The sequence below is a fragment of the Bison bison genome, unplaced genomic scaffold (genome assembly GCF_000754665.1).
Source record: "Bison bison bison isolate TAMUID 2011002044 unplaced genomic scaffold, Bison_UMD1.0 scf7180017864330, whole genome shotgun sequence".
Classification (NCBI taxonomy): domain Eukaryota; kingdom Metazoa; phylum Chordata; class Mammalia; order Artiodactyla; family Bovidae; genus Bison; species Bison bison.
Window position 1 is genome coordinate 9,931,474 of NW_011494902.1, and position 19,019 is coordinate 9,950,492.

At 35.1% G+C, this 19,019-nt stretch overlaps 1 protein-coding gene across 1 annotated transcript in view; it reads right to left on the minus strand.

The window, feature by feature from the left end:
- LRP1B (low density lipoprotein receptor-related protein 1B) overlaps positions 1–19,019 on the minus strand; it is a 1,806,191-nt gene that overhangs the window by 750,060 nt on the left and 1,037,112 nt on the right. The window contains exons 24-25 of the mRNA XM_010853706.1: positions 7,211–7,408; positions 5,578–5,782 (exon numbers count right to left, since the gene is read on the minus strand). Of these exons, the coding sequence (XP_010852008.1) occupies positions 5,578–5,782; positions 7,211–7,408 (403 nt within the window). The remainder of the gene's footprint in view (positions 1–5,577; positions 5,783–7,210; positions 7,409–19,019) is intronic.

The following is a 19,019-nucleotide window of genomic DNA, read 5'->3' on the forward strand; positions in this document are numbered from 1 at the left end:
GCCTTAAAAATAAATACTAAATAAAACAAAGATTAATTATTATAAAGCTGGTAAGCTATATGGTTAAGTAGAGGAATATCCTTCTTGAAAACAGTAAATATAAAATGAATTATGTGTCTCACTTCAAATTTAATTTTGGATGTACACATCTTTTCATGGCCACCGGGTTGTTATTTGTCAGCTACACTTTAAAGTTATCATTAAGAAAATACAATTTAAAATAGAAACAAGATCAGCACAGCATTAATCAAATTCATTATGATATCTTGAAAAACAAGGTAAAGTAGAGATATGCAAATCTGAAGAAGATTAGGAAAAATAATCCCTGAAAACAAACATAGTGAATTTGAGAGTAGATAGACCACAATGTGGGAGACTGGGTTCAGTCCCTGGGTTGGGAAGATCCCCTGGAGGAGGGCATGGCAACCGACTCCAGTATTCTTGCCTAGAGAATTCCATGGACAGAGGAGCCTGGTGGGCTACAGTCCAGAGGGTCACAAAGAGTAGGACAGGACTAAGTAACCAAGCACAGCACAGATCTGGACAACGCTGTACTCCAAACTCTAGACTGATGCTGCTGCTGCTGCTAAGTCGCTTCAGTAGTGTCTGACTCTGTGTGACCCCATGGATGGCAGCCCATCAGGCTCCGCCGCCCCTGGGATTCTCCAGGCAACTGGACTGATGACCCAAAGGCTTCTGAAGCATTGTCTTTTGCTTGTTTAACAAATAGAAAATTGATATCTCTCTTTTAGCTTTCTATCTTATGGTGTTGTATCAATTACAATGTGCAAATAAGTAGCCCTGCAATTCTGCATTCTCTATACCTAGGTTCACTACAAATAGGTACTGAAGACTTTCAAGTGTATATTTCCAGTGGACCAAAATACATGGCCTGCGACTCTTTTAGGAATTATAAAATAAGTGGTCCCTTCATTTCTTCACTAAATATAGCAGGGCTAAGCTATTTCTTCTGTAGTGGTCACTATAGTTCTAATTTTTCATTAACTTAGGTGGGAAATTTTCAACACCGTGTATAATTACATATCCTAGAATTAGCACCTCTAAAAATGTTCTTAACCTTGCATAAGTCAGTTTACAATCAATCTTAAAACTTGATTTTAAGGATCATTGTTTTATAAAGTTCTAGGCACTCTTTTGTATACTTTACTATGTGGTTTTTTAAAAAATCGTTTTTCCCTTATTACTTTCTTTTTATGTTTAAAATGTATTAGCATTACAATGACTACATTATTTCTTCAAGTATACAAAGACTGAATAGCCCTCCTTATAAGATGTATGAAAATGTTCAACCATGATTGCTTTCAAAAAAGAGACTACAGTCCACCGATCTACAGTTCCTGGATTCACAGGTTAGTGTGTATCAGGATTAAATTGGGTCAATGGACCATGAACAACTTGTACCATTACCGGTACAAAAGGGCTATTATCATCTTCAGGTCAAGATGCAAAAGGTAAAAATAAAGGACCGTGGCAAAAAGAGAGCTTGCTTATCTATAATCTTTAGGTCGTCTAAAACCAACAATGTTTTTATTAGTTTCATTTAGAAATGCTCCCAGATTAAGTTAAAATTTTATTTAGATGTCTTACTAATCTTCATAATGATATGTCTTCTTTCACTAACTGCAATTGTTACAGCAGAGTCCAGTTATTATACCGCATGAAAATTAAATACCAGCAGTTCATCAGGAAGACACTGTGCATCTGAAGGAGCATAAAGGCAACGAAAGTTCGAGAACTGAAGTGAGTGCCCTGTAAGATTCTGAACTCCTTGGTGCCTGTTACTCTCTAACAATAAGCTTGATGTTTACAGGAGATTCATGTACTGCTTCAGGTCACCTTAGCAATACGTGTATTCCTTTAAAATGGATAGAAAGAGAAATGGCTCCTTCCTAAGATCCCTAATTTAGCATCTTGGAATAACTTGTTACCTGGGACACTGGGTCAAAACCTAGAATACTGCAGAAATGTGACATGGTAGCAAATATATCTTTTTTTCTTTTTTTTGCAAATATATCTTAAAACATCAGAAGAAGGCCTGTGGATTCCATGTTAAGGAACCAAAGTAGTCAATTAAAAACATGTCTTTGTTGGCATTTGTTAAAAAAAAAAAGTCACAAAGACCTTGGTTCTTTTAGGAAGCTCGTGTGATGTAAACATGTGGCTAATGGTATATAACCTGCTTTTTTTCCTAGCTGGGCTTAGGGAGCAAAGTGGCTGGTTGCAAACCTTTTCTTTCATTCGTCATTGTCAAAGAATATAATAGTGGTGCCCATTAGCTGTATTTTACTGGCAAAGCTATTGCCAGTAATAGCTATTGGGCTTTACAGCTATTGCCCACTAGCTGTAAAGATACATTGCTGTATCTTTAAGGTGTATCCTGAATTCCTATAAGTTTCATGTAAACAGAAGGTCAATTCATATGCATTACTTTACTTAACAAGTACTTATTGAGAACACTGATACGAAAGGGCAGAGAAAGATTTCATAGATTTGGAAGTAACTGCCATCAAAAAGCTTACAATTTAGTAGGAAAGGCAACAGTAATTATACAATTATACTATACAATTATACAAATTATACTATATTTCTCAAAAAATTATCCAGTGTCTTTATCTTAAAATTAAAAATTTCCAAAAGAATATAAATGTCTTTGGAGATCCTATAACTTTGATTCTCAGTCTCCTTACATATTTCATGAATAATTTGAGGAAGAGGGAATAGTTACTTTTACTATGCTCTCCGTCTATGGGGTCGCACAGAGTTGGACACGACTGAAGCGACAACAGCAGCAGCAGCAGTTTTATGAAAAGTCCAATGTTTGCAAGTGTCTATGAACTTTTTACCAAAATATACAATAAATTTGAAAGCATTTTAATACTTGCATTACATTTTTAAAATTAATTGCTACATTTTAAATTTAAATTTACAACTAAGCTCTAAAGGTGTTTACATGAACCTCATATTTTATCCATGCCAATCTTTTATAAAGTAATTTTAAATAATAAAAATTCTATTATATTATGATAAACCTATAAACTTTTCATTTATTCAGAGAGTTAAGTAAATTGGTACCGTCATTTGAACTTTGGTCATTCACACCAGAAACAATTTTCCAAGCATTATTTCTTCACCTGTTAAATAAAATTATTACCACTGTAATTATCTTAATTAGCCTCACAAGTTTGTAGTAGCAATTAGCAAGGGAAGACATCAACTTTTCTCAGAAGCATTATCAGGTTTTCCCTCCCTGGAGGCTAGCTTCCTGTCCTAATTTTCAACTCTTAGAAACTGTTTTACTTCTGGAAATTCCCTTACATCATTGAAATAGTGCTTAATATTTTCATATAAATAGTATTTGTGGATTGTGTTTGTTTTGCATTTCTGTTTTCTTTTTCTTCTCTCAGGTTAGCTATTCCCCAAACAAACTGAGATAAATAAGTTTATTCTAAGCATTGTCAATTCAAAGCTATAGAAAATGAAGCTTCAATTCCCAGATCTACTGCTTTGTTTGATCAGGCTATTTTCAAAAATTTTATACACCTGTTTTATGTGTTTGTTTTCTTCTCTGTGTGTGCCCTTTGTATTTTGGGAAGCAGTCAGAGTTCTCCTAACATAATGGTACACTTGCTAAAATTATCACTTTCTCCAAAATATTGCTTTCCCTTATACAGAAAGTTTCTCATGCAGATAAGCTGCAGTTACCAAATAGGTATGTCTAGGTTGTGAAAAATTCCACACCAGTAGCTATTACATTGAGGATAAAAACCTCTGTTGATGGCAGACCTCTGTGGGAAGTAAAATGTCAAAGTGGGCCATCTACTTGCACCCTCAGGAAGAGTCTGTTTGAGAAGGAAATTTCGCATAAAACATGCCTGATCTCCTTCTAGTTAACTGTTATCACAGGAGTTAATGGGTGAAATGGGCAAAGCATAAACCGTATAAACTGGAGGACACACCTTCAGCCTAAAAGGTTTGCTACTGCTCTGTTGGTTGTTGACAGATCTCCCTACGTTTTCAAAAGAAGCCAGAAATCTAGAACTGGATTCCAAATCTTTCAAAATTTTAAATTTTGGCAACCAAGTCAAATAAATGCAAAACACTGTGGAAGGTAAAACAAACAAAACAATGACAGTTGCCAGTTTGAAACTAGCAACCTTGCTCTACACAAGCTACCTTGCCCCTTTAATGTCTATATCTGAATTGAGGAAAAGGAGAACAAACAAAATTCCCAAGCTCTTGATTTCTGGGTTGCACATAAAACAGTGCACAAAGAACAGTGTGTGGACCAGGAAGCTGATTTAAACACAGGTTCCCTTTTCTCTTCTGCATCTCATTCAGATCCCTCCTGACTGATTCTCCTTTCTGACCTCCATCCTTCTTGGTCCTTCCTAGGTTGTGTATTACTTAAAAGTACAGAGCCGGAAAAATTTTCCTTTCTATCATCCTTTAGACTTGACGATAATTTTGGATATAAAATAAACAGTCAAAGGTAATAACAGAATATCCCAATATAGAAGAGTTATACATTATATTTCACATTCTATCTCCTCAAAAACAATCTAATTAAGAGACATTATTGTTCCTGATGTGCAAAAGAGAATATGGAAATCTAAAGGAAGATAATACACTTGAATAGGTTCCCCAGAGGATAAGTGACTGAGCAGTGCTGGACCCTTATTTTCTGGCCCCAAATCCACTGTCTCTCTTCTCGTCTTTCACAAAAGACTGAAGGGAAACTCAGGCAATAATCTGGATTATACTTTTGACTTTGTCTTCCAGAATAATGCGTCTTGTTTTAAATGTCCCTATAGCCAGCATCTCACCATTGGATTCCTTCAAGTTTAATCTAATTCTCTTTCAAACTATCTCCAAGTACATACAAATACAGATAAAGGGTGAGGTGGTTAACACTTGTGACTGTTTGGACCGAAGACTGGTCCTGTGGTTTGCAACCATTAGAGAAAATTACAGCATCTCTTTGGCAGGTCAAAAATGAATTCATTAAATTACTGCTTCAAAATAGAGTTACAAGATATTACAAAAGGGCCTAATGACCATATTTAGGAAAAAAGAAAAGTTCTCTCCTTTAAAAGTACCTATGTAAGCAATTTTATATCAAATTCATGGTGATAATCTAAAATTGGTTGATATATACATGGGTTTTCCTGGTGGTTCAGATCGTAAAAGAATCTGTTTGCAATGCAGAAGACCAAGGTTCGATCCCTGGGTCAGGGAGATCCCCTAGAGAAGGACATGGCAACCCACTCAAGTACTGTTGCCTGGAAAATCCCATATACAGAGGAACCTGGCTGGCTACAGTGCATAGGGTCACAAAAAGTTCAGTGTGACTGAGTGACTGAGCACACGTGCATAATTGTAGATGTAAATATAAACATGCATCTATATATACAACCATCCACAAGTATATACACACACATATTTACATGCACAAAATAAGCACTTTGACTTCTAATTTATGAGAAAATTGAATCCAATATTAATTTTGAAGGTAATTATTTATGCCAAAGTGAATCTATGAAAGGCAAACTTCTTTACCCAAATCTTGGGTCCAAAGCAATGGCCCTGGGGTGTTCCATAGCTCCTGCAATGAGTGTAGTTCTTAAGGAGCCATCTAGTTTGGCCACTTCAATTTGGTCCAGATTGCTGTCTATCCAGTATATGTTGCCTGCTATCCAGTCAACAGTCAATCCTTCTGGGGTAGCCAGGCCATGTTCCACAACCACTTCAATAGCACTGACACCTACAAAAAGAGAGAAACCAACACTTGCATCCATTCAAGTGACCCATTAAGCACTAAGGAAAAGGAGTCCTTATCAGCAGTATGAAGTATTTAACATTATATTAACTTTGAGAGATATAGTGTAAAAGTGTTACCTGACACAGAGAGACATTAAGTTGGCCCCAAATTTAGAATTAATGATGTTTCCCAGCAGAGATTTTCAATCTCTTAAATCCTTTCAGTGACAGCATAACAGAATTTTTAAACAACTCTGAGGCTAATAACAATGTTTAGGTTGCAAAAAAGTTATGTCATTTTTCTGATTTTTTAGGCAGAACAAGAATTTTGGAAATGAAAATGACTTGCTGGTTAAAATCAGTGTGATGTAGTTCAAACATTGATCTTCAGGGAAGAATAAAAAGTCCACCTGAGGCAATCTGCATCGAGCCAGTCAGCAGCTACTTTTTTAGAGCATGACTGAAAAGATCGATGTTATGGCATTTAGGCTTAAAAATAATCCTCAAATTATATCCCCTCCAACAGATTTCTGAGCCAATATAACATTTCTGAGTTGTATTTTGACTTGTAGAATATAACATGTTTGAAAATAAAGGAAGAAGCCTGTAGTGTGGTTTAAATAAAAATAAACAATTGGGTAATACCCAGAACTATTTTTATTTATGTCCTTCATTTCTTTTGGAATTAACACTTTATAATCTATGACATTGCCAATGCTTTTGTTAGACATGTTAATAGTGCATTTTTTTTAAACAGTTAACCATGTAAAATCATGGATCTAAACCCATCATTTGAAATTGAAATCGATACTTTGTAATATAAGACACAGATTCACACATCATAATTACATTATGTTTGAACACTTCATTTTGCAAAATTGTAATGGTGATTTAAGGAGGAATTTAGATTTTGATAGAAATACCTGGCCTTTGGAATGTTATACAAATCTAAGATTTTCAAGAGAATTATGACATATATTTATCTCAAGGTCTTGCCTAGGAAAACCTAGATTGGAAAAAGAGATGTCAAATTATGGGAAAACTTGTTTAGCTCATATTAACAATCTTTGTAATAATCTATTATTTCTTTGAATGATGCTAGAAGATGAAAACCATTAAAAAAACAAAAGCTATTTTAACTCACAAAAATTATATATAGTAATTAGAAGACAGTCGTTTTCCTCTTGTAAATAAATTTCACCATTGAATATGCACCAAAATGCTCACAATTTGAAAATGCTGTGAATAGTATAGGCCTCTACCCCACTCCAACATAGTCACACATACTTCACACCCCTGGATTTCCACATATGGGGGAGAAGATAAGAAATGAAAGAGTAATCAAGCTTCCTTCTGATTACACCATATTTTTTCCTGAAATTTTCAGTTAGAAATTAATCCCACCATGAAGTCAAAATTGTAATGGAGGTACCTCCACTTTCAGAAAGCTTGCCCCGGTATATTCTGTCTTCTACAACATCTGTCCAATAAAGTAAACTTTGATTGAAGTGGAAGTCAAGTGCTATTGTGTTTCTCAATCCAGGAACAAGTAGACTATAGTCTCTTTTATGAAGATCAATCTTTCTGATCTCATGGCGAATAGAAAAGATGATGAATGCTTCAAAAGGATCTGAAAATAGATTTATGTTAACAGGCATATGGAAATATTTATATGCTTTAGTAAATAATAAAGTACTTGGGGTCAAGATCTATTTATTTAAAAGCACAATTTATTATGAATTTTCTGTCATTAGAGGAGCTATTTCTTGTAATCCAAAATTTAAAAGAATCTTGAAAAACTTAGGTTTATTTGTATTTATTAAAATGATCTATAAGTGTTTTTTTGTTCCTTGAATTTCTACACACCTGCTTCTGACTTTAAAATAGAAGAATTGCTGCAATTACAAGACAGAATATGAGATTTTCTGTTTTAGTGTAGTTTAAACTGACAGCTCAAACTTCAGAAATATTGTCACAGAAATTGCTAAGTGAATAAAACTAGCTCTGTCACTTTTAGCTCATCACATGACTCTAGATTCACAAAGGAGAGAGAACCAACAAAAGACAATTTCTATGAAGATAATTACTGGGCTTATAATTAGGAAGATGGAGGCTTTCTAGAAAACCCAAGAAAATCATACATATAACTTTTCCCTCACTAGTTTTTTAATCCTGGACCAGACCTGGAAGAAAGTGAAGAAGCTTTGAAAACAGACATGAGATTAAAGTTTTATATTTTTGTACATAAAAAAGAATGTTTTAATACTCAAAAGTTACTAAAATTACCATTTTGAAAAGTATCAAGTCCTCTACTATTGGACATACTGTGTGTTAGACATGAATTCTGCTTTATGAATATACATTTTGAGGGAGGGACCCAGGCTCAGTAAGATTTCTCCTGTTTCCATGTTACTGTCAACATTTTATGCTTTTTTTTAGGGAACCTTTTTACTATCCCAAGTCCATACATGTTTGTGAACATGAGCTATTATAATCACTCCTAGCCACAATGGTTGGCCTAAGAGGTGGATATAAGATCTAAGTCAGGGAGATGGGTTTTTAAACTTCCAGAGAAGTTTTCAAGTTGAGGAGAAAGAGTTTCTTTAGTATTGCCCGTTCATGTCCTTGTACTTTAAGTCTACTTGCAGTATTGTAGGAGAAGAGAAAAAAAGCCTCAGAAACGGAAACTGATGACCAGGAGAAAGGCCATATCCTAAGGACATTCAAACCCATGGTTCCAGTTTTCCCTAAGCCCACCTCCTTTCTTCAAATCCCCTGGGCAAACACACTTAACTCTATTGCACTTCATTTGAACTGGATTTTTGTCAACTGTAACCAGGTATACTGTTCTTATTATGCGTGTGTTAGTTGCTCAGTCATGTCCAACTCTTTGCGAGCCCATGGACTGTAGCAAGCCAGGCTCCTCTGTCAAAGGGGTTTCCCAGACAAGAATATTTGAGTGGATTGCCATTTCCTTCTCCAGCGGATCTCCAAACCCTGGGATCGAACCTGGGTCTCCCACCCAGCAGGCAGATTCTTTACCATCTGAGTCACCTGGGAAGTCACTTTGGCTTCTTTTTAATCTCATTTCCTCAGACATGTCTTCCCTGATCAGTTACCTAATAAAATCACATCTTCATTATTCTATTTCACTATAGCCTGTTTATTCTCTTTAGAGTACAATTTAAAATCAGTATTTCCCTGTTTGCTATTGCCCTTACTCACTGGATTATAAACTCTCTTAAACAAGGATCTTGTCAGTCTCACTCATTATGCTGTCCCTGACATCTAGTATCAGATAAGATATAATACACACCAGGTCTCAGACTAGAAGGTGAGGGCCACCCTTAATGTAGGAGAGTCACTGGCGATTTTTTTCACTGGAGATGAATCTACTTTAGGGAGCTCTGCACAGCACATTAAAAATATGTGTTTGGGTGATTAAATGCGGAGAGACATGAATTTATCTTAAGAGACTATCTGACAGCGAGCATGGGAGAGAACTGCCACAATCAGCAGAACCTAATCTGCTGATCACAATCAGCCTACCTGACCTGACGCTGATCATACAGTATAAGCAAGACCAGCCAAGACCATAAGAACAGTTCAGAAGTCCTGAAAACTTGTGAGCAAAAGTTATGTATTTGATTATGATCACAGAAGTATTATGGTTATTTATTGCACAGTATTGTGAGGTTTATTGTACAACATTACCATGATAATATCTAAATGATACAAGATAACAAAAGTGCAAAATAATTAGTTCCAGATAGGTCCCAATAGAACAAATACTCATAAAATTTAAAATCTAGAATTTAGTATTTTTAAAATTTAAAAAAAATGGTTGTTTTGTATCAATAAACCTTGCTTGATAACCTGCTTTGGCTATGAAACAAGTGTTAGCCTAGAAACATTCTTTATCTCTTCAAGAATTAAATTTCCGTACCTGTAAAATGAGTACACAATAATCACCTTTCAATATAACTTAAACTGCTGCTATCAGAAACCAATTAGATGAAGTATGGAAATTAGCTCAGTTGGCAAATAATCTGCCTGCAATGCAAGAGACCCTGGTTTGATTCCTGAGTCGAGAAGATCCACTGGAGAAGGCATAGGCTACCTGCTCCAGTATTCTTGGGCTTCCTTTGTGGCTCAGCTAGTAAAGAATCTGTCTGCAATGCAGGAGACCTGGGTTCAATCCCTGGGTTGGGAAGATCCTGTGAAGAAGGAAAAGACTACCTACTCCAATATTCTGGCCTGGAGAATTCCATGGACTGCATAATCCATGGGGTTGCAGAGTCGGACACGACTGAGCGACTTTCACTTCACTTCATGCAAGTTTGCTTTATAAGTGGACAATCATCACAGTAAATACAAATGTAGGCAAACTGTGATGTAGTCAAAAGTAATAAACTTGGAGTCAGAAGCTGATGGTTTAAGACAGAGTTCTGTTGTTAACAAGCTGTATAGATATGAGAAATTTACTAAGACTCACGGATCCTCAATAGTTTTTGAAAAAAAATGTAAAGTATATAACATACTGAGTTATCAGGATAATTGAGGATTAAAAGTGTAAATATTTAATATCTTAATAAATATTTAATAATTACTATGATTAATTACTATTAATAAGTTTTAGAGATCAAAGAAATAAGCAAAACAGATACTGAGTAAGAGAAAAGGCAGGGTGATAACACTTTAAAAACAGTCAGATATTTCCTAGCACTTGCTGAAGCTAGGGGCATTACAACTCTGAAGAGCCTTTCCTTCCTGTGGTTTATAGTCTTAGTTAAGCAGTAAATTATACTGCAGCAACTACTTGTGAGAGAAGTTTACACTGAATACTGTTAAAGGACATGCAGTTTTTAAATCACAGAATGGCTGCTTTAACAAAGTATCTACTTTTGTTTTTTATACATAAATATATGTGTGTAATCTAATCATAATCTAAAATCTAGCATCATGTTTAAAGGAGAATCTCTGAAAGCAATCCTACTAAAGTGAGGTAAAAGATCAGGATGTCCACTAATGTTTCATCTTTCTGAAAGTTTTAAATGATATAGACAAGTGAGAACATGTGTATATGTTCAGTAGCACAGTCACGTCTGACTCTTTGCAACCCTATGTACTGTAGCTGGCCAGATTCCTCTGTCCATGGGATTTTCCTGGCAAGAATACTAGAGTGAGTTTCCATTTCCTCCTCCAAAGGGATCTTCCTGACCCAGGGATCAAACTGTCATCTCCTGCATCTCCTGAATTGTAGGCAGATTCTTTACTTCTGAGCCACCAGGAAGCCCCAGGCAAGAAAAAGAAGCAGCAAAAAGTGGAAAGGAGGTGCTAAAAATAAACTACTATTTACAAGTTAAAAAAAAATGATACTTGGAAAATTTAGGATAATCAACTGACAAAACTACAACAGAAGAGAAAGAGAATTCAGTAATAAAGGTTCGGGACAAAATTTTTGAAAAAATCACTAGCCTTCCTAAAAATTATAGCAGCTAACCTAAATTACCCTGATAGATCTGTTGGTAGAATCCACCTGCAATGCAGAAGACTCCGGTTTGATCCGTGGGTCGATAAGATCCCTTGGAGAAGGGATATGCTACCCAATCCAGTATTCTTGTACTTCCCTTGTGGCTCAGCTGGTGAAGAATCCACTTGCAATGTGGGAGACCTGGGTTCATCCCTGGGTTGGGAAGATCCCCTGGAGAAGGGAAAGGCTACCCACTCCAGTATTCTGGCCTGGAGAATTCCATGGACTGTGTAGTCTATGGGTTTGCAAAGAGTCAGACATGACTGAGCGACTTTCACTTTCACTTTCAAGCCAAATTAAAAAAAAAAAAAAATGAAAAAACAAATGCACATTAGCAACAATAAAAAAAGTAAAAAAATAAAATACAAACTTGGGAATAAAAATATTAAGAAATATTTAGAGTACATAAAGACATTTAATGACTTTAAAACAGGAACAGTATATAGCTTTATCAGATAGAGACAAACAATTCCCCAAAGATTTTGCATCTGCATGAATTAATTCATAAATTTACTATAATGCTGCTTATTCAACTTATATGCAAAGTACATCATGTGAAATGCTGGGCTGGATGACTCACAAGCTGGAATCAAGATTGTAGGAGAAATATCAATAATCAGATATGCAGATGATACCACCCTAGTGGCAGAAAGTGAAGAGGAACTAAAGAGCCTTTTGATGAAGGTGAACCAGGAGAGTGAAAAAGCTGGCTTAAAACTCAACATTCAAAAAAATTAGATCAAGGCATTGGGCCCCATCACTTCATGGCAAATAGATGGGGAAATAATGGAAACAGTGACAGACTAATTTCTTGAGCTCCAAAATCACCACAGATGGTGACTACAGCCATGAAATTAAAAGACACCTGCTCCTTTGAAGAAAAGCAATGACCAACCTAGACAGTGTATTAAAAAGCAGAAGCATCACTTTATTAATAAAGGTCGTATAGACAGAGCTATGTTTTTGCCAGTAGTCATGTATGGATGTGAGAGTTGGACAATTAAAAAAAGGCGAAGAATTGATGTTTTCAAACTGTGGTGCTGGAGAAGATGCTTGAGAGTCCTTTGGACAGCAAGGAGATTAAACCAAGTCAATCCTGAAGGAAATCAACCCTGAATATTCATTGGAAGTACTGATACTGAAGCTCCAATACTTTGACCACCTGATGTGAAGAGTCGACTCTTTGGAAAAGACCCTGATGCTGGGCAAGATTGAGGGCTAGAGAAGAAGAGGGTGGCAGAGGATGAGATGGTTAGATAGCATCACTGACTCAATGGACACGAGCAAACACTGAGAGATAGTGAAGGATAGGGAAGCCTGGTGTGCTGCAGTCCATGGGGTCCCAAAGAGTTGGACATGATAGTGGAGGAATAACAACAAATGATGCAACAAAATTAAAAATTTCATTCTTTGAAATGATACTAGATAATTCCAAAGATTATTTTCAAAATTGGGCTTCAACAGGAAACTGCATCCTGTTAATTCAAGGGAAATATATAAAAGTGAATAAGTCCAACAGGCATTAAAAAATATTATTATTTTAATATAAAATACTTTGGCAATGACCCATAACTGATGAGAAGGCATAGAAATATGATAGCTTTGGGGTCAATAATAGGGAAAATGGGGTCACAGAGAGTCTGACACTACTGAACAACTGGAGTGAACTAGGAAAAAATTACATTGGAAAATTTTCTGAATTAAAAAATAATTCCCAAGTGACTTAACACATTTAAAATAATAAATAAAAGTATAAAAAATAGAAGTAAATATAGAAGAATTATTTTTAGTATGCTAGAATGGGAAAAGTCTTTCTGAGCATAATGCAAATCACAGATGACCTAAAGAAGGATGTTTAATGTATATTGAAGAAATTGTAGGAGAAAAACAGTGAAAAAAGTCAAAAGACAAATGGCAAACTAAGCAAAATATCTACATTATAATAAAGGCTAAATTATTTAAAATATATGAGCTCCTACATATTGACAATAGAAAATATTCGTATGAATAAGGCATAAAGGACATTAAAAAGAAAATTCATAGAAGGAAAATATAAACAATGTCAAAATATTAAAAAATATTCAATACTCTCATAAAATGATAAATGGATTTTAAAACTGAAAATTTTTGATTAGACACTGTACTGGTTAAAGTGTAGACAAAAGGCCATCTGATATACTGATAATGGAAGTATAAGCCCTAAACAGTGCTACTGGATAATATTCATCAAAAGTTTAAGCATATTTTCACCCCTTGATAATTAAATCCATTTATAAAAATAGAATTATACATATAAACGTTTGTAGATGAGGACGGAAATCCTTTGCAATATCATTTATGGTAGCAAATGATTAGGCAACATAAATGTTCACCAATAGATGGCTGGATAAATAATATATGATCTAGTCACAAAGTATAATAGTATAAGGTCATATCAATTAATATGATTAATATGCATATGTTAATATGCAATAGTTTCTAATATTTTGTAAGTAGAAAATGGTAAGATGTGAATCAGATATGCATCAGATACTACCATTTGAGTTAAAAAAAAATTATAGACCTCTATGTAGGTAAATCACAGAATACATTATGAAAGATTAATGAAGTAATGTTGTTACTTCCGCCACAGGAAGGATGATGAGCTCAGAGTAGGAAGAAAACTATTTCTTATCTAATTCTGCACAGATTCAATTTTTGGCATTGGGATATATTTCCTATTAAAACTATTTTATGAATGAAAATTTTAACTAGTAATAGAAGGAATTGTTATATCCAGCCAGCTTCTAAGAAATATTCATAAATGAAACAAGAATTGTTTGGGTATGACATATATGCTTTCCCCCTTAGGAGAACTCATATTTAAGATAGCATTTACTGTTCTTGGGCTTTCCTAGTAGCTCAGCTGGTAAAGAATCTATCTGCAATGCAAGAAACCCTGGTTTGATTCCTGGGTCAGGCAGATCCTCTGGAGAAGGGATAAGGTACCAACTCCAGTATTCTTCAGCTTCCCTGGTGGCTCAGACGGTAAAGAATCCACCTGCAATGTGGAAGATCTGGGTTTGATCCCTGGGTTGGGAATATCCCCTAGAGGAGGGCATGGCAACCTACTCTAGTATTCTTGCCTGGAGAATACCCATGGACAGAGGAGCCTGGCAGTCTACAGTCCATGGGGTCACAAAGAGTTGGACACAATTTAGCGACTAAGCACACACAAATAGGGAATTAAAAAATAGAAATATTATGACATCAAATGTGTAGATTAAAAAGCATGAGCTATTAAAAATTAATGAGATAAGAATAATTCCAAAATGATGGAGTAAGGACTTCTAAAAGTCCTCTCCTCCATTAGAAACAATAAAAATACTAGCAGAATGGTCATTTTTTCCTAAACTCTAGAAATTAACCAAAGTCTAGTAATAACCAGTGTTATTAAGAAAAAAATGCTGAATATCAGTAAGAACAGCAAACTTTGTGGCATTTTAATAAGCACCAATCCCAATTACTCAGTCATTAAAAAGAATGAAATGAATGCCATTTGCAGGAACTTGAATGGGCCTAGGGATTATCATACTAAGTGAAGTAAACAAGACAGAGAAAGACAATTATCATGTGATAATTGTCTACATGAGTTTGGGTAAACTCCGGGAGTTGGTGATGGACAGGGAGGCCTGGTGTGCTGCCGTTCATGGAGTTGCAAAGAGTTGGACACGACTGAGCGACCGAACTGAACCTGTACTGATAATCTACATGTAAAATATTAAAAAACATTCAAATAAAATTATTTATAAAGCAGAAACAGACTCATAGAGAATGAACTTATGGTTACCAGCAGGGAAGGATGGCTGGGAGGGATAGATTGGGAGTTTGGGACTCATATGTACATCAGTTCAGTTCAGTTCAGTTGCATACTACTATATTTAAAATAGATAACCAAGGACCTATTCCATTTTTATGTAATGTCCAGAATAGGCAAATCTACAGAGACAGAAAATAAACTAGTGGTTGCCAGAGTCACGTGTAGGGGTATTTGGGGAGTGATTTCCAATCTCTGTGGGGTTTGTTGAGGGCGATTAAAATACTCTAAAATTAGACAGTGGTAATCCCAGGAACGGCGGAGCCTGGTGGGCTGCCGTCTATGGGGTCGCACAGAGTCGGACACGACTGAAGCGACTTAGCAGCAGCAGCAGCAGCAACAGTTGTATTACTCTCTAAATACACTATAGAGCACTGAATTGTGTATCTCAATTTATCTGTCATAAGAAAAAAGAAATATGGTAATAAGTGTGGAAATTTATAAAAAGTAAAGAACTGTACATATACTATTTTTAGTCCACTGTTAACTAAAAATCATGTATTTTTACCTCATTTGATTACTCTGTATAAATAAACTCAACTCTGAAAATTTTTCTATCTACATAAGGAAAGACAATATAGCATTCTGAGAGTTTAATGCTTTTCTTCTTTTTATATTTACGCTAGTTGACTAGCATATTCAAACACACAAAACATAACATTTCAACTCAATAATTCAGAAAATATAAAAAGAATTAACTCACAGGAACTAGGAAGAATATAATCAATAAAACTATAGAAATTGATAAAATAGAGAAAAACAGATGATCAAAAAATACTTCTTTGGATTTGTTGTTACTATTTCCTCTTTGAGAGAATAATGAAATCTGAAATAAATAACCCAGTATGCCATTTTACATACTACTGGGAAATTATAAAGACTAGTTTTAAAAATTATGGGTCTCACAATGGTCTTTTCTTTAATGAAAACAAACAAAAACTCTATATAAAACATTTAACAATAAAACACAATTAATAAATTTTAGGTGATTCAGTTTTGATGTAGATATATAAAATTCTTTTGAGGCAAACTTGATTTGAAATGAGTATCAACAAATGGTGAAACAGTCATCATTTTTACAGTCTTCTAACAATTTTTTTCCAGTATACTAGCTCCTGTCTAGTAAGTGACTGAATTTAACAGCTCAGGCCAGTACATCAACACTCTACAAAGAAGTGGCTTGGAATTTTTCTACTTTAGCATATTATGTGATTATATACACACCAAAAAAATAAGGTTACAGTTTATATTTTATAGTAATTAATTTCATGTTTATAAACATATTATATCAGAAGTAGCTTTTTAAAAATGTTCAAAATATTGTAATTTTCTATCTGTAACTCTCTTTTCTTGGATTTTCTTTTATTTCCATTTCAGGTTTGCACAATAATTTTTACAAAATAGAATATGAAAGCAATAGATGACTTGTCTAAGGAAAAGAGTCCCTCTATAGTCCTCTTAGGCTAAATTGTGATTATAACTCTACAGCTAGCAATTCTATATGAATAGCTCCTAATTCTTTTCCATATATATAATATTAAACACAAAATGATATTATAGTTATAGTGTTTTCTCTCCTATTCAGAATTTTTACTGTCTGCTCTCATATATAAGAATTTATTTGGATTTCTCTCTTCCCATACCAGATACATTTCTTTTACACAGTAGAGACTCACTAAGTAATAAATGGTTTATCGTTTCTCTAGCTCAATATATATTACTGCTACCTTTTTTCCATTAATTCAGCCCTAGCTATGCTAGGAAGGAATGATAGTCCAGCATTACTGAAGTGTGATATATATGAAGGCAGAGGATAGAATCTATAGAATGAAGGGTAGAATAGACTTTTAAGTGGCAAGAATCTGCATTTGATGTCTGTTTGTATATATGAAAGAGAAAGTCAGAGACCAAGAGACAGGGAGAGCATGAGCGCAGGGCTCCCCTGCGCTAGTGGTCTAGTGGTTGAGAATCTGCCTGCCAATGCAGGGGACACGGGTTTGATCCCTGCTCCAGGAAGATTCCACATGCAGCAGAACAACTAAGCCTTACGTCACAACTGCTGAGCCTGTGCTCTAGGGTCTGGGAGCCACAACTACTGAAGCCTGCACACCTTAGAACTTGTGCTCCACAACAAGATAAGCTACAGTGATGAGAAGCCCATGCACCGCACCTAGAGAGCAGGCTCTGCTCTCTACAACTAGAGAAAGCCCATGCTCAGCAATGAAGACTGAGCACAGCCAAAAATAAAGAAATCTTAAAAAAAAAAACTTGTGTAAACCATTAAAAACAAAATAGCTTGACCATAGATGCACTAGGGTGAGGGATTGTACGACATGGCCCAGGGCCTCTTGCTTCGTCTCATTTAATAAATATTTGTGATTACATAAGTAAATGAATGAATGATTATCAGAATCAATGAATAAATAGCTAGCCCAGAAGACACTAAGTATGGAGGTGATAAAAATTATTACTGAAAGAAGAAAAGAAATGGAGTAAAGAAAGAAGTGAATGAGAAAGGAGAACGATAAAGTGGAATTGGTTAACAAAGGTCAGTGTGAATGAAATTAATAGATGGATAACTGAATGGAGATGCTTGAAATGTCTAAAGTTCAGAACAGATGGCTAATTTCTCTGAATCAATAAGGGAAGGCAATAATCTTAACAGGGTAATAACCAAAGTAAATGAAGAGATGCAAAAGACTAACAGGTATATAGAGAAATGCCCAAATTCATATATAAATACTAAGAAAAAATACCAACTAAAGCAATGAAAAATATCATTATACTCTTAACTCCTATATATTGGGGGAAAATATTAGAATGTTTGATAATTTTGAGCTGGCAAGGATGTGGGAACTTTGGACATGTATTGTTGGTGCAGATGTAGTCTGTTCAGTCACTCTGAAGAATAACTGTTTCTACTTATTCATAGTAAATATAAGTACATCCCATGAATTGGGTATTTTAGTCTTGAAAATCTTCAAGCAGATTTATAAAAATATAGATAAATCTATGCTTATGGCAGTGGTATTTGTGTAAAGATCGGGGATGATTTGAGTGGACCTATATGATAGAATGGATAAACAGAAACTGGTACTACATGCCACATGATTATACACAGTGGTTAAAACCAACGTACCAATTGTACTCAGTACAAATGGTAAAAACATAGTAAAAATATATTGGTATTTTAAGTAATAAAGGGCATTTTTATATTCAATTAGCATTTACTACACAATTTTCATATATTTCAAAAGAAGTATAAAATAATTTGATTTAATCTCTATTTTGAAAAAAAAAGTTTAGGTGTAAGTAATAGAAATAAGCTTATAAAACAGACTATTCAAAGACATCATGGGAATTTGAGGGCACATCGTAAATAGAGATGAACTGAATCTTCAGAACAGCTTGTAAAAGTTCCTGGAGTCATGAATAATGAAGTTCAAAAGCTCTTCTCTAGCATCTCTTTACCACAGGCTCTGAGTAAATGAAGTAATCTTAAATCACTACAGATGGTGACTGCAGCCATGAAATTAAAAGACACTTACTCCTTGGAAGGAAAGTTATGACCAACCTAGATAGCATATTCAAAAGCAGAGATATTATTTTGCCAACAAAGGTTCATCTAGTCAAGGCTATGGTTTTTCCTGTGGTCATGTATGGATGTGAGAGTTGGACTGTGAAGAAGGCTGAGCACCAAAAAATTGATGCTTTTGAACTGTGGTGTTGGAGAAGACTCTTGAGAGTCCCTTGGACTGCAAGGAGATCCAACCGGTCCATTCTGAAGGAGATCAGCCCTGGGATTTCTTTGGAAGGAATGATGCTAAAGCTGAAACTCCAGTATTTGGCCAC